This window comes from Drosophila bipectinata, chromosome 3L (genome assembly GCF_030179905.1).
Source record: "Drosophila bipectinata strain 14024-0381.07 chromosome 3L, DbipHiC1v2, whole genome shotgun sequence".
Taxonomy (NCBI): Eukaryota; Metazoa; Arthropoda; class Insecta; order Diptera; family Drosophilidae; genus Drosophila; species Drosophila bipectinata.
The window spans coordinates 7,393,826-7,410,213 of record NC_091738.1 but is presented as its reverse complement, the minus strand read 5'-3'; the positions used below and the strand labels follow the sequence as shown (position 1 = coordinate 7,410,213).

The following is a 16,388-nucleotide window of genomic DNA, read 5'->3' as shown; positions in this document are numbered from 1 at the left end:
CCCAAAGATTTATTAGTAAGCTATACAAAAGCTGAAGTACCACTACAAAGTCTTCTTAACCATACTGCAAGTCGGCTGGTTGAATTGCAAGATAATGTACTTGAAAATCTTATGGATGAACAAGATACACGTTTTTTATCGACGGAACTCATTTTAAGCTACGGGTTCGATGGAAGCTCAGGGCAATCAAATTTTAAACAAGGATCATCGGGAGGGCAATGTGAAGACTCTAATCTATTTGCCACAACTGTAACACCTTTACGACTGATAGATGCTAACAGAGTCGTTTTATGGAACAACCGTACGCCGCAATCTATACGATTTTGTCGGCCACTAAAGTTGGAATTCGTAAAAGAGAGTACGGCCTTAATTAAAAACGAAAATGAGTACATAAAAAATCAGATTTCAAATTTATTGCCGTGGAAAGTTGTTCTACAAAGCGGAAAGATAATTTATGTAAAATTTCAGCTGCATTTAACAGTTATAGATGGGAAAGTCCTGAACGCTTTGACAGAAACAAAATCCACACAAGCTTGTGTGAGCTAAAGGGCGAAATCTCAATTTTTTAATTTGTTCAACAATGTTCCTTCAACATTTGGCGTGCCACGTTCCATCCCACGTTAAATCAAAACTCAAAATACTCATTATAAATATCTTTAGAATATTAAAATTGCATTTAAACATATTCGCAAGAAAATTTTGAATTTAATACAAAAAAGGGAGGTGCCACGCCTACAAATCTGTGGTCTTGTGACCAGGTGAACCGAAATCAAAAATCAGAATCTTAATATCCCTCTTAGTTTTTGAGTTAGAATGTTTTTCTGAAAAAGTGGGTGGTGCCACGCCCACAATTTTTCCAAATCTGAGTACTTGTGGCCTGGTGAACCCAAATCAAAAATCAGAATCTAAATATCTCTCTTAGTTTTTGAGTTAGAATATTTTTCTTAAATAATGGGCGGTGCCACGCCCACAATTTTTCCAAATCTGAGTTCTTCTGACCTGGTGAACCCAAATCAAAAATCGGAATCTAAATATCTCTCTTAGTTTTTGAGTTACAATATTTTTCTTAAAAAGTGGGCGGTGCCACGCCCACAATTTTTTCAAATCTTAAATCTATTGACCATGTGAACTCAAATCAAAAAACAGAACTTAAATATCTTGTTTCGTTCTTGAGATATTATTTTTGGCCAGAAAAAGTGGTCAAATTTCCTATAGTGCGACGTCTTTAGCACCGCCATTGTTGTTAATTTTGCAAAGGCTGCCAGGCAACTTTCCGCCGGAAACGGAAACTAGAAGCACTTGCTTGTTGCCTTTCGTTCTAGCTAATGTATCCTTACAGGACGTGAGTATGTGTGTGTGTTAGTGGCACATTTACAGTTGAGTTATGAGCACACATAAATAAAATGTCAGCGAGAAAATGGCTGGCAAAGTTTCTACGGAAATTACCTGAACTACGTCGTTGACACAAAATTGAGCCAACAGCACTTTGACATTTGTTTTAGCTTTGTTTTCTTCATCTCCATATCACATCACGTAATTCCTTGCACTTTCCCTAAAATTCCACAAAAATTGAATTAGAAGATCTGCGTAAGTCAGTGGCATAAACTGAGTTTGATGAACTGCTAAGCCGAGTGGAATTTCGCCAAAAGCCAGATGAACAGACAACAACATCGTGTAAGCCCATTAGGCCTGTCAAAATCAGGTTAAGTTGAGACCGGAAAAAAGGGTTGAGTGTTCGGGCTATAACCGCAGGACAAAAAGGTTCACTTTCATTCTAAATTTATCTATAAAATATTTACATTTTATTGCAAGTTTTCGAGTGTCTGGCCGGATATATATTTAAATTTCACATTAATCCTTGAGGAAGGCATGTTTAACCTTTCCAACCCAATTTGTTTGGCTTTCAGACCCTTTTTTTTGGTGGGATGGCGGAAGTAAATTGATTTTTTGGGCTTTTGGCGATTTGAATAAAAATGCAAATGTCTAGACAGATTCAGGGGGAAGCTGAAAAGAAAATATTTACACTAAAGCGTAGTCTTTACTTTAAAGAGATTGTAAAAGCACTCGAGCGTATCCTTTTCTTTTACAACCACGTAATTTCATTGTTTTTACGCTGCACTTGCCAGACTAAAACAATAATAAAAATATATATATATTTATGTGCCTTCTTTTGACCCGCTTTGCCGTTTTCAATTTACGTTTACAATAATTCAGCAAAACGCTCAAATGGTCGGCCATAAATTCGCAACATGAGGACCAAGGATTGCGGCCACCAATTCACCGACTCACTCGCACATATCCTTGCAATATTTATATACAAGTATGGTATACATGTATAAAATGTAAACTTTTCCGTTTCACTTTATTTTATTTGCAGTTTATTGCACACAATGGCAATTTATGTTGCCAACGCCATTTCCAGCTAGAGAGCATAAAGTGTACAAACCAAAATATAAACCTATATATTCTGATATATATACTTGAACGTGTGTTTGTGTTTGGGGGTGTGTTTGGTATATCCTTGGGGGTCATATATTGGTCAGTGTAAAACAAATGCTGACAAGTGCAATTATCCCGGTTGCTGCAACTGAAAGTGGGTTGCTTCCTCGGTAATGAATGTAATGCCAGCAAATGGCAGTGTAAGTGCGGTCAGTTCCACTCCGGGTTCAGAGTGTATTTTCTGCTTGCCAAATGGCCAATGGAAGGTGGTAAGAGGTTCTGATTCGTGTTAAGTCCCACGCGACATTTTGGTAAGAGCTTTGAGGCATCAGCTTCCGTGAGAGGGGATTTTCAGGGATTTAAAGAAGGATAACTTTAGTGGAATTTCATTTTTTATTTTCTGTAGCATTTTATCAAATTTACACTCACTTTCAGTTTTAAATTTCATTTCCCATAAGCCTCCGCAGCACCTGCCAATCTGCCACCATGACACCCACTAGTTGCCCCACAATACTTAAATGTTAGCATCCATAAAAGTTGGCTACCGTTTTAGCGCCTGTCCTTAATGAATTTATGTCAACGGCACTTCATTTGAAGGCCCAAACAAAAGGAAAAGAAATGAAGAATAAACTCCAGTCACTCCCCAGTCTAATATTAAGGAACGTTGCAAGCCGCAACCCGACAAGTTTGCGTCTTGTGTCTGACATTAAATTAATTTGTTGCCTACAACTTTTGCCTTCAGCAAATAGTGCCCCTGGGTGGCCTTGCTACTTTTATTTCTCCCGCTACCGAAGCTACAATATACATGGAGCTGCAGAGCTTCAGTGCTTCAGAGCTCCCAGACCTTCTAGAACTTCAGTTTAGGGCCGTCCCGGAAACTTGTTAAAGACGAAAATAACAAGAAAAGTTTTAAATCATTCGCCCAGTGCCAATGTCGCAAAAGTTCGACTCGAAAAACAAAAAAAAAATAACTAAAACGAAATCGGGGAAGGGCTCTCTATTGAATGGAAAAGAAAGGCGTGTATGTTATGGGTTTTGTAACTGCTGGCCTAGGCATTACATATACGTATATACACCAAACCATATAGAGAGAACATCGAAAGCTATGACCCATGGAAGGCGTGTCAAGGTTGTGTGGGTTTGTATAACCAGAATTATGGCAACACAGCCGAGGGGAATCATTCGAGTCCTAAATCTTGGCCTTAATAGTCGACGCTTTGGGGAAATGTTTATTGCTGTTTGTACTTAGCCCGTATAACCCAAATTGATAACAAAAATAAACTTTGCCAGCTGTCCAGGGCAGCTAAAGATGCAAGGCTTGAAAAGTTCCAAGTTGTGGTTATTTAGTAAGTCATGGGATAAGCAAAGATTATTCAAGAAAAGCTTAGAAAAATCTAACTAAAATCTATTGATAGTATCTTTAATTCCAGGGCACTTAATAGTCTACCAAACGAGGTATATAACCACCTGCATCGCTTTCACTTCCCTATCTGTTGCTACAAATTTCTGAGCCATTAGCTTGGCCAATTTGTTGATCGTTTGCCTGGACTCTTGGCAATTTTTTGCCACTTCCGCAACACCACCACCACCCCTTTTTTTTTACACTGACAACAACTTCATTTAAAGCTCGACACTGCAGTGCAGTAAACCAATTACAAGTTCGAAGGGGATTCGAAGGGGAGTGCACACACAAAATGTGATTAGAGTGCAATGCCGGAGCGGAAACAGCAGCTGCTGCTCTGGCGTTCTCAACCCCCTTTTATAACTACGCCACTGGAAACCAGGGGCTCGGAACGAGGATGGAGGATGAAGGATGGAAGGATGGAGGTGCTGTGGCGACGCCGCTCATTGCAGACACATAAACAATTTTATGAGCAAAATTTTATAAGCAACAAACGAGGATGGAAGCTTGTTAAATGATTTAGGAGCCGTTCCAGGACCATGGTCCACTAACCGTAGAGTCCTGCCAGGATGCAGCTTCAGCTTCAGCACCAACTGCAATATGCTATGACATGCACTTAAATCAATTTACTTGTGCCATTTGCTCGGGACGAATCTCTTTTTCAAACTGCACATAAAAGTTGGCCAAGGATACTATTAAATCGTGCGCATCGACGTCACTTGGTCCTTTGGTCCTCTCAGTGCAGTGGCAGTAAATTAAATTTCACCCATAATAGACTTCTAACATCATGCACTTGAAGAAAGACAAATAAATTCTTAAAAATCGATGCATAAAATTATATTAATATTATTATAAGAATATAGAGAATAGAGAAAAGTTGTTATTTTAAACTTCAACTATATAAAAATTGAACGAGATTTTAAAATGATTTAAATCCTTTTGCAAGTGCATCTTGAACGTCTAGGGATTGGCCGTTGCAATTGGCAAAAGTTTTGCATATTTTCCGAGCTTTCCCTTTGTTCTGAAATCTAAAAAACATTGTTGTCTTTGCAACGCATATAAGTAGATTGGGGTTTTTCCGTGCAGCTGCCACATTGGCCTTTTGTGCTTTATATAGCGGGTCAGTCTTGGCGGCCGCCCCCTTTTGTGGCAGTCACACACTTTTTGTTTCCATCCTTTTTGTTTCCCGGCTGTCATGTGTTTTCCCATTACCAACTGCAACACTTCCTGCGCCATTGTCGGTTGACTTTTGCATACAGAACCCTCTTGATTCCTTGCATACAGGACTCTGACTCACAGCAGCCCTGCAGCCACCGCAGTTCCTGGCACATTTTACACATTTTCCCGGGCACATTTAATTATGAGCAGAATTTTCATTTGCATGCCGCAGCCGTCGCAGAACAGTGGGAGAAAATAGGATTTTATTTTGTAAAATTTGTAATCTGTATATTATTATAGTTCATTAATCTTTTCTGCTGTAACCCAGTTGTAAGCATAGTTTAATCAACCGAAAGCTTTTACGCTTTTTAAGACGATTAGTGTCATTGAACCTGCGGTATGCAAAAGTGCAGTGGAGTGTAATGCTCGCACATCTGATTAATTACTGGCCGCACATTACGCATACGCACTGGCTACAAGATTGATGGCACAGTCCCACACCCCTCGACTCCTTTTTGATTGATTGCCCAACCCCTCAAGTCCTGCCACTCATCATCAGCCATGCAAGTCGCACATCCTTTGGCTATTCATCAACAGCTGCTCGTCTAATCATGGCCAGAATGTTTTTATTTCTCTTTCCCTTCTTTTTTTTTTAATTTGCCATTTTCCGCTATTTGTTTGGCTTGGCATATGCCAGGATGCTTCTGTATTCCTTCTGCTTTTTTATATTATTTTCAGCTATTTGGCTTTCCGGGCACGTTGGTCCTAAACAATTGCGCTGTCTCGAAACATTTTTGGCATTTGCCACAACTATTTGCGACAGCTCGACGCCCCAAAACTTAAAGCTGACAAACTTCACGCTCGAAATGAGAATTTTTTCGTGTCCTAATTAGCATGCAAAGTTTTCCAAGGAAACACAAAGGAAATGAGAAATAATTTAATATAATTTGGGCGACTACAGTTTTCTTGGGCCTGATATGCATGCCTGGCACGCGACGCCTTTCAAACTTGGTATTAAATTTCAAATTAAATTGCTGTCTGCAATGCGATACACGCACATGCGTATGTGATACACACATGTATATGCCATAACAAGGATGCTGCCTGCGAACATGTGTTAAAAATCAGCGTCAGCAGGAGTTGTCGCCATCACGTATACGTCACGTTGCCAACTACCAGGCCAACTTGTCGATTTCATGCCGGGCTTTAAATGGAAACTGTAGTCTCCATCCATTCTTCAGCTTTAAGGGTAAGTCCAACCAGAAATGACGCATACGCCGTGTGGTGCACCAGGCTGTTTGTGATAAAAATAAACTTCAAACATTAATTCAAGCCTGCTGGCATACCTATATGTGTGAACATGGAGGAGACAGAATGTTCATGCATAAATCTCTTTTAACTAATCAGCCGCCTTCTGGGGTTAGCCGAAAAGCAAGTGCCATAAAGTAAAAAGTTTAAACAGCACTCGAACTTCATAAATTGCCCGAAACTCGCTAAGGATAACAGCCTTATACGGTGGCTGTCAAAATAAATATAATAAAGCGAGAAAACGTTGTCAGCATTTTGGAATGAGAGAGCGGGGAGTAGGAAGGAAACAACACAACTCCAGGATAAGGCATGCAAAGTAAGAAAAAAAAAAAGAAAGACAGGAAGGAAAACTGGGAAATGTCAAAATATTTAACAACAAGCCCATCACCATCATCATCATCAGGAGCAGTAGCAGCATTGAAATGCCTGCCAAGGTGCAAATTCAATAAAGATAAAAAAGTTGTTCAGGGCCAAAGTCCTTTCAGGTTGGCACCCCGCTCTCCCGCCGGATAACCTTATCGAGTCCTTGTCACGCCCCGAACGTTGTCTTTGAACATTTGCTTACGGGCCATGGGAATTATTAAAAATTTGGCCTTTGTGGGGCATAAAATTCTGAAATTGTTCCTACCAGAAAAATATACAAAAAAAGAAATAAAGAACCGAGCGAAACGAAACCAACGAGACGTAGATGGTTTTCCAGTTCAGTGACAGCTTTTCATTTGTTTTCTTTGTCGGTCATCCAGATCCGAGTATTATGACAATCATACGCACAGGCACAGGAAGAAAAAAAGTAGGACTATGGAACACTAATAGGTTTTTGTTAAAGTTTTCTAGAAACATATTATCATGATTTTTCAGTGAGGATTAGAAATAGGGTGGGTCTGGTAGTCATAGCCTATTTCGAAGTATAGTCCTTATAACTTTTCTTGAAGTGCACCCACTCCCACGTAGAACCAACAAATAGCAAACAGGTCAGGGCTGGAATACGGAGAATAAGTCGACACAAGTTTTATCTTTACGCTTGCCTGCACTTGCGGTGCGTTGGTTCCCTGCTTTCACATCCCAGCTCCAAGCTCCCAGCTTCCCAGTTTCCCAGCTTCCCAGTTTCAGAGTCGGAAACAAAGGGACAACAAAGTAAATTCCACGGCAATGAAGTGTAAAAATAACAAAAGCTGCTTTCTACCTGCTAACGCCCCTCTGTTACTCCAGAAATCGTGTTCTACCTGGACCAAAACATCCTGCAGCTCTGCCACATAGTTGGAATTTAATTTCACAACAATAGCTTTTAAGCCCCCAACCCCAACGCCCACAAGTTGACCGAAAACTTTGGGTTTAAAACATTTCCTTTAAAGTCATTTCACCGCAGTCTTAGGGCATTCGGGGCACTGTTGGGTGTTGCCTTTTAACGCACATTAAGCCCGAATGTGTCCTGTGTTTCTGGAGTCGAATCGAGGCAAGTTCCTTTGCCGGCCATTTCTTATGGCCATTTGGCTTTTTATTGACTCCGAGCAGAGTCAGCAGCAGCACCACTCCAACAGCGGTTTTCGGTTAACAATTTTTTTTTTTTCATTTTATTTTCTGGTGTTTTGGCTCTGTTTTGCCGTGCTTGTCACGTTGGCCAGATGTCCTAGATTGGCCCGCTTTTTTATTATTCCTGTCCTCTAATTGGAGGCCACGCTGTACGTGTGCCCTTGGCAATTAAAATTGCTCACATCCTGCACGTTTGCCCTTAAAGGCAATTAAATTGTTTTAATTAGTTTTAACGACAAGTATTTTGCACTCTCATTTGTCACTGGTCAAGGGTCTATTAGTGGAGTGGAGGGTCCTTAAAATGGATATAAATGGCTTCTTAATCATTATATGATTTTTTTTTTAATTTTAAAGAAGAGCTTTAAAATATTTATTAAGCTAATTTTTGAAACATTTCTTATATAGTCTTTTATATAATCCATACCTAGAGTATGTCTAACACTTTTTTGTTAGCTTTATACTGCACCTGCAGCATCTTCATAAAAACACAAACACAAAACCCACCCAACCGGTTGTACAAAACTGTGTAGGTCATTTCCAAACCTACTTAATTATGCATGATGAGCTGGGGCTTCGGCTCTAAACCATAGCTTAAAACTGAGTTATTTTTCGGATCAAATATGAGAGGCTCAATGGTCTAGGGGTATGATTCTCGCTTTGGGTGCGAGAGGTCCCGGGTTCAAATCCCGGTTGAGCCCGGATTAATTTTTTTATTATTTTGAAATATTTGTGTATAAATAAAATTGTTTGAAAATAAAACCCAAATAAACCATAAACTTCAAGAAATCAAAAAACATTTTATCCCAGTGCAGTTTAAACGACAGGATTCAGGATTCAGTCAACCACAATGAGCCAATTGTTTGGCTTTGAGTGATAAAGTCGAAACCCTCAGACACTTACTCCAAGCAATGATGAACAATTCAATTTAATACATTGAGAGTCAATTTCTAATGTGAGTGCTATTGCCTCCTTCTCCAACTAATCCGTCTGGCTTTTCTCCCCAGCCATATAGGATATATATATCTATATAGACGTGGCTCCTCCTCAAACCCACACGCTGTCTGTCATGTTTGTTTGCTTGTTGTCAAGCATTTCATATGCTTGTCAAATATATAGATAGATATATATTGGCAACACTTGCCGCAGCTGCGTCTTAACCGGCTGATTCTCTTTCCCTTAAAGGACTCCCTCGTCAAAGGACACTTGTTGTCAATGAAAGATGCTCAAGTGTCGCTTTCATATTTTTTTCATCTCTCCCCTCAAAGTCTACTCGAAAAAAACTCAAGTATAACTTTACTAAATTCCCCAATTGGCATTCCACTTTCGGCATGCAAAATTAATGTTTATTGCATTTTATTAGCCCTATCTAAATGGGAATCTGGTCTGGATGAATTTTTTTATCGCCCACTCTAATCACCATCGAAAATGCCTCAATTAACATGCTCTGACGAACACTCCAGCACACACACACTCCACATTCAGGGTAGAAAAATATGGATGTAAAAGCCAAAACAGAATAATTGTTCAGACCAAAAAAAAATATATATACATATATAGACATTTCCAAGGACTACACTATGGGCCGACAGGACAACGAACCACAATAAAGAGCACGTTTATTCGAGAGCCAGAAACACGTTTAAGTGGCCCAGAAAAACAACCACAATAGATGCCAAAACGCTTCAGAGCTTGCAAAAAAAATTAACAAGCTTGATAGAAGGTAAAAAAAAATAAAAGCCAAACCTATGTCCTGGCTGGTCTCGTGGTATTTCAGGAATATAGAACAACGGATTTGTTCAGATACGCGATTTTATCAATATTCCTCACCAGCAGCTTCCCAACCGAAACATGGCAATTCAATCAGTAGAAAACCAACAACTGTCGTCGCTTTTTTTGGCCCCAAAAGGGGAAAACCCTCAAAACATATTTGCCAAATCAAAAATTGCACTCACCCGCGCAAAAATCCTCGCACTCGTCCCTTCGGCCCTGCCCATCTCCAATCGACTACAATAAATTCGATTTTATAACTCGATGCACGTCCCCCCCTTGATACACTACTGACCCCAAAAGTAAAAATGCAAATGGTTGCGAAACTTTTACAAAAAAAAATTCATAAAAAATATAGACTCTCGCATCAACAACAAAATTGTTTAGTGACTTTTCCTACAAATGGAAAATAATTGAAAAAAAAACGGAAAAAATGTGAGTTGAAATAAAATCGAACCGGAACCGTTGCCAAAAACGGCCAACACCGAAAAAGAATATAAAACTTGTTCAAGGCAAATGTTGTGCCAACAGCAATATGGAGCCGTCCAATGGCAATGAGATTGATGGCAACAGCCGCCCCAACTAAGGCAAAACTAAATGGAAAACACCAGAGTCAGAGGGGACACGGCAGTACGAGGGGTTGTGGTGCTTTCAAATAAACGAAATTGCTTGTATGGTTCCGGCTCAGACACTTGACCGTGACCTTAGGCGCATTTTCACACGGCCAGAAACACACTCACTCGAACAAATGGGGGAAAAATAGAAGGAAAATGTGAAAGCCTGCCAATGACAATTGTTTGCAAACAAAAAGGGTAAGGAATGCTTTGATACCTTAAAGAAGAGCTTTAAGATTTAGATACAAAGATACAAAGTTTAAAGCTAACATGTTTTTCATAAAACATCTCTAGTAAACATCATCTTCGTGTGTCTCTAAAAACTATGATAAACCAACACCCAAGTGCATGCAAAACTTCTTGAAAAATATTTTCTTGATAAGCTGTCAGGTTTTTCTCAAAGAAGGAAAGAAAAGTATAACATGCATTAAATAGGACCTCTCACATAACTTTCCCAAGACTCTCCCACAACTCGGTGGCCGAAACACAAAACTACCTTGGGCCGGATAGAAAATGGAGAAGCTCAAGAAAAGCATATGCCACACATAATACTCATAAAGCAAGGCAAAAATGTTCTTGGCAAGCTTGGGGCATTATTACATTTTTCACGCCAATAAAAACAAATACAACAACCAAAAGAAAGGAGCACATGAAGGGAAATCCAGCCTTAGCTTTTGAATGGACAGGACTTTTTCCTATTTTCTGGCACTGCCTTTCTTTTTGGCCGGCAATTTCCTCTTTCAGGCGACGCCATCCGGACGGAGAGTTCGAACTTCCAGCTTGGTCACTCACGAAAATTACTGAAATTGTATATCCGTTTCCGGTTGAAGTTCGGACCCAACCGGTCGTCCTGCTTGTCGTGACCAATTTTTGACAGGCATATCGAGTTATTTATTGGCACATTCGCCCTCGACCGGCCACCAGCAAAAATAGTTGGGGACATACAATTTATGGCGCATCGCGTATACGCCGCATTGCCACACATGTGCTCCTAACTCAAACATACTGGCCTGTGTAGATGTGTTGAATGTTAAAGGATGGCCAAATGAAAACCCAGTTGCCAATCCATTGGCCTAAAACATTTTTCATTCGATACATATGCAGAGGGAGTTGTAATCCCTTAAGCCTACACAAGTCAATTTGCAGGCATCGAGCATGGAGCTTGTAGAACAATTGCCTGAGCAATCAGTGGCAAATTGACAAGCCAGCAGAATCTGTGCCTCAGGATAGGTGCACTGGCAAAGGTTTCTAGCTCATATCAGTTAGAAATTCATTAAAAATGTATAAATTTCTTGAAAAAAATTTACAGACAATAAGGTGGCTACCAGTATGTTTCTTTTATGCCGCAAAGTATGCTACCACTTATTTATTATTTTAGGCAAGCTTAAAAAATTAATTTCTAATGACAAACCTTAAAACCAAATTCGTCTGTAAGATAAAGTCTTTCCAAAAATGCTAACCAATTTCATTCGAACGCATCACTTTCCTGTTCAAAGGACCTGAAGAGCAGTTAAGTGGCAACTTTTTTTTTGTGGCATCCCAGCAAATGGGTGGCTTGTGGGGTTACTGTAATCATTACGACAAATTACCAGGCCACAGGCAATAATGATTAATAATGAGGCAGCTTGCAGTTCCACCGCCATCACCGCCGCCAAATGGCCGAAGTTTGGGCCGGCGCTTGTGGCTTTATTAAAATAAATAACTAAGGATAAGGCAGTTAAGAAGCAGGTAACTTTGACCCGGAAACAACCCATGTTGCCCACATCCGCATCCTCCCTGGCATCCAAATACGCCTTCGTTATGAATAATAAACTTGGCGCGGCTCAAAGTTTAACGATGCCCGGGGCAAAGTTATAATTTGTCTAATTAAAAGTTTTCCAGATTAACCTGGCAGCTTACAAGGTCACTTAGCAAGTGCAACAGTAACTGCTCCAGAATGAAACTACTTGCCGCGCGGGAAACACAATAAAATAATTCGGATCGTAATGCAAACTAAGAGGGGGAAAATAGTCACAACTTTGCAACTTCTGTTGCGGTCTTCCAAGTTGACCCGAAACCTGGGGACACATCCATCCAAATCCCTTCAACCTCTGACTCCTGCAGTCACATATCAACCTAATGCACATTGTTTTGCAGTTTTTTTCCGTTTCATTCGGTTTTGTTTTGTTTTTTTTTTACGGTTGTGGCATCCTACTACGTGCATTTTATTGCAAAAGTTTTTACGGTCATGTCCTGGGGTGTTGTCTTTTGTGGTGGAACAAGGAATTTGTTCAGGAAGTTAAGCCACAGCAGTAGGAATTCTTTGAAAACTTAATATTTAGAATATTTTACTTGATACATTGCAGATTTCTAGGATAATTTACTAGAACTGCAAAAGCTGAATAATAATCTTTACAATTCAGTTTTATTATCAGCAAATTTCGACAAAAACATGTATCAGTTTTCAATAAATGGAAAAATTGGAAAAACCATATTGAATAACCATTTTAATTGGCCCAACAGTAATGCGTTTTTAATCGACTCCACGGATTTGGATTTCGGTTAGCTGATTTCTATTAGTCGTTGAAAGTATGAAGTGCTGTCTGCTTCTGGGAATTTCAATCTGGATTATTTTTATTCCCAGACTCACCTATAGCGGTTTCATATTAAAAAATGCAATTTGCAAATCAGTTAATAATAGTTACATCAACTTTACCCGCTGCGAAATGAAATTATTACGAAGAGGGATGTCATCCTTCTTTATGATCGGACAAGTGTACCAGATTCCCGTGGAAAATGTCGACATTAATGTGGCTCTTTTTAAGAAATCCAATGGATATCGTCCATTTCTTTTTAATCAGAGCTTTGATTATTGTTACTACATGCGTAATCCTCAGGCATATCCTTTGATTTATACTCTACACAAAGTATTTATTTCCTCATCGAACATCAATCATACGTGTCCCTACGATGTGAGTAAAATGGTAACAAATTAGTAAAAAAAAGAACTAACTTTTATATTATAACAGCATGATATTATTCTCGACAATTTTGTGTATAAAAAAGGCGATATGATGGAACTACCAATTCCTAGTGGGGAATATATGATTAAAATCGGAATAATAACTTATAAAATTTGGCGGGGACACGTAAGCATTTATGTAACAAAAGAATCATAGAGAGTAGGGAAATAAAAAATATTTATTTATTGAAAAAATGTAATTTTATTTATAAAATAATAATATGTGTTTTATTTTTTTTTTTTGTAAACCGGTAGGAACTAGAAATATATAAATGAATGTGTCTATTGAAACCGATTTCCCAGGTCATCGAACATTTTAATTGTCTACTAATTACTTTAATTCCAATAGCCAACATGATGGCATATTTTTTCTAAAACAAAGCCACATTCAACATGAAGTATTCGGGTATTCTACTTGTAATATTATCGATCTTGTGCCGCGGTATTGACGGAGCTAACTTTCGATTCACAAACATAGAATGCAAAGATATGGATTCGAACTTCTTAGAAACTAAAGAGTGTTTATTGAAGTTGGTTCGCCGTAATGTTGCTGCCATAAGACTTAATATCCTTATCAAATACGCTGAACCCCTCGATCAAATCAAGTTAAACTTCTGCCTTTTTCGTAAATCGAATGTCTACAGGTTTTTCATGATAAATCATACCCTGGATTTCTGCTACTTTATGCGAAACCCAGAGAAATATCCTATTTTCTACATATTCCATGATTCTATGAAGGCTTTCACAACTGTCAATCATACCTGTCCCTATGCGGTGAGTACTATAAAAGTTTATTAGATAATATTTGATTTATTCCTTAATTTTCTCATACTAGGAAAAGAATATCTATATTAATAATCTAACATTGGATGAGAGTGCAGTTACTAGGTTTCCATTTCCTGAAGGAGAATACAAAATGTCGTTCACTACTTCGATTTTTAAAGCCTGGCGGATACAGATCAATATCTACGTACATTACAAATAATTGTCCATTATTATAAATTTTTTTCTAAAAATAAGACTATTAAAATAATTCTCATTCTACAATAAATAATTCCAAACTGAATTCAACCCATACAACAGTTTAGTATATCTATTGGAAGCGTCAACATGAAAGTATTACCTTTATATTTTCTACTAATAGTTTTAATTTTATTGGAACCCACTACGGCAAAGGTTTTTAGGGTCAACAAGATGACCTGCCAAACCCTTGATAGTTCCTTGTGCCATTTCAAAACTTGTGAAGTTGTTCATAAGGAAAATGGCCGAGCTGCTCTGTACTTTAACGAAGTAATCGATTACAAGAAACCTATCGATGATGTTCTAGTAAGTTTTAAACTTAAAGTTGAATTAATTTATATACAAACATTACTTTTAGCTAAATTTAGGCGTTTTCAAAATATTAAAAAACCGTCGCTTTCAATTCGTAAACGAGACTCTGGACTTTTGTGCCTTTAGTCGTCAGTTGATGTTTGCCACAGGCATTTTTGGCTTTGTGATGGCTCCAATTTTGAATATTTCCAACATCAACTTCTCATGCCCACTACAGGTAAGAGAGTGCCTGATCTTGATTACAATTATTTTAAACCATTCCACAGCAATCAAATATTATTTTTAATGGCTTTGTCATCGACGAGAATACACTTAAGGAGATTCCCATTCCAAATGGTGTCTACATGTTTAATATTCGTGCAGCTTATATGAAAAGGTGGGCAACCGATGTCAAGATCTACGCCAGCCGAGTGGAAAAGTATTCATAAATTGGATGAGATAATATATTTAAAAAATAAAATTACTTGTTTACTTTTTGGGTAGAGTAAAGATAATGGGATAATTTTAATTATTAAAATAATCCAGCCGTAAAATAATACCTTAACTGTACTCAACAAATCAATCATTTTAGTTGATTGAAATTCTTTGAAAAGTCAACAAATGAAGGCGTGTTTTTTAAACCTGGTTTTATATATATTTTTTTTAATAAGTTTCAGTCATTCAAGGACTTTGAGGATCAAGAAGATGGAGTGCCAAACCCTTGATCCCTCGTTTTCCTATTATAAAACATGTAAAGTGGTCCACAAAGATAATAATAGAGCTCTCCTTTATATAAATCATGTGATTTTGTACAAGGAGCCCATCGATAATATAATTGTAAGTTGATAAATAATTGTTATCTTCAGTAAAATAATTTTCAAATTTAAGTTAAATTTGAGTGTTTTTAAATTGTTAAAAACCCGACGCTACCAATTCCTGAATGAGACTCTGGACTACTGTGCTTTTAGCAGAAACCTTATGACGGCAACTGGAATAATTGGATTTATGATAAATCCTTTTTTAAACATTTCGAATATTAATCCAATTTGTCCTTTGAAGGTGAGCTTATGATTCCATTTTTTCGATTAGTTATTTTATAAATCCTATTATCTTAAAGCAAAAGAACGTTGTGTTCAATGGGTTTCCAATTGATGGGAATACTCTTAAAGAGATTCCTGCTCCAAATGGTCTCTACATGTTTCAACTAAGAATTGCTATGCAAAAAGGTTGGAAATCCGACGTCAAAACCTTTGTGAACCGAGTTGATTGATAATATACAACATTTTAAATTGTTTTTATAATAAAGATATCCAATCTTTTTCAATTTTAGTATACGATGAAAGATATACAATGAAATAAACTTTACCTCATGCGTGAAATAATCCAATAGTTTAATAGCTGGCTTTCATCTGGCAACATGTATTGTCGCCTAATATATTTGCTATTTTTTTTTTCAAACATTATTAAATTAAGCCAGGAAAGGATTCTACGAGTCGAAAAAATGGAATGCCGAAACGTTGATCCTTTATTTTCCTATTTTAAAATCTGTAAAGTTGAACATAAGAAATATGGCAGGGCTACACTGCACATCCATCAAGTGATTCTCTACAAAAAACCCTTCGATAACATTGTAGTAAGTGTTGACAAGCTGAAATTTAAGTGACTTACTAAATTATTGGCCTAAGTTAAATCTAGCATTTTTTAAATATTATAAAAACCGTCACGTTCAATATATAAACGAGACTCTGGATTTTTGCGCATTTACTCGCCAAATAATTGGGGCCAATGGCATGCTTGGTTTTCTAACGGGTCCATTTTTGAAAGTTTCAAATATAAACACTACCTGTCCCCTACAGGT

The 16,388-nt window shown here is 38.0% G+C and overlaps 1 protein-coding gene and 1 non-coding gene across 2 annotated transcripts; both read left to right on the top strand.

The window, feature by feature from the left end:
• Positions 1-8,463: 8,463 nt before the first annotated feature.
• TRNAP-UGG (transfer RNA proline (anticodon UGG)) lies at positions 8,464-8,535 on the top strand. Its single transcript has one exon. It is a non-coding gene; the product is annotated as a tRNA-Pro (tRNA).
• A 5,794-nt stretch (positions 8,536-14,329) lies between these two features.
• LOC108119560 (uncharacterized) lies at positions 14,330-14,979 on the top strand. The gene is made up of 3 exons (XM_017232785.2): positions 14,330-14,545; positions 14,598-14,768; positions 14,818-14,979. Exons 1-3 carry the CDS (start codon positions 14,330-14,332, stop codon positions 14,977-14,979), a joined length of 549 nt encoding a protein of 182 aa, XP_017088274.2.
• Positions 14,980-16,388: the final 1,409 nt, after the last annotated feature.

What these genes read in the sequence shown, in the direction of transcription:
- LOC108119560 (XM_017232785.2), top strand. Translation starts at nt 14,330, where the DNA reads ATGAAAGTATTACCTTTATATTTTCTACTAATAGTTTTAATTTTATTG. An exon ending in AACCTATCGATGATGTTCTA is followed by an intron (nt 14,546 to 14,597) that starts GTAAGTTTTAAA and finishes CATTACTTTTAG; the next exon opens with CTAAATTTAGGCGTTTTCAA. An exon ending in ACTTCTCATGCCCACTACAG is followed by an intron (nt 14,769 to 14,817) that starts GTAAGAGAGTGC and finishes ACCATTCCACAG; the next exon opens with CAATCAAATATTATTTTTAA.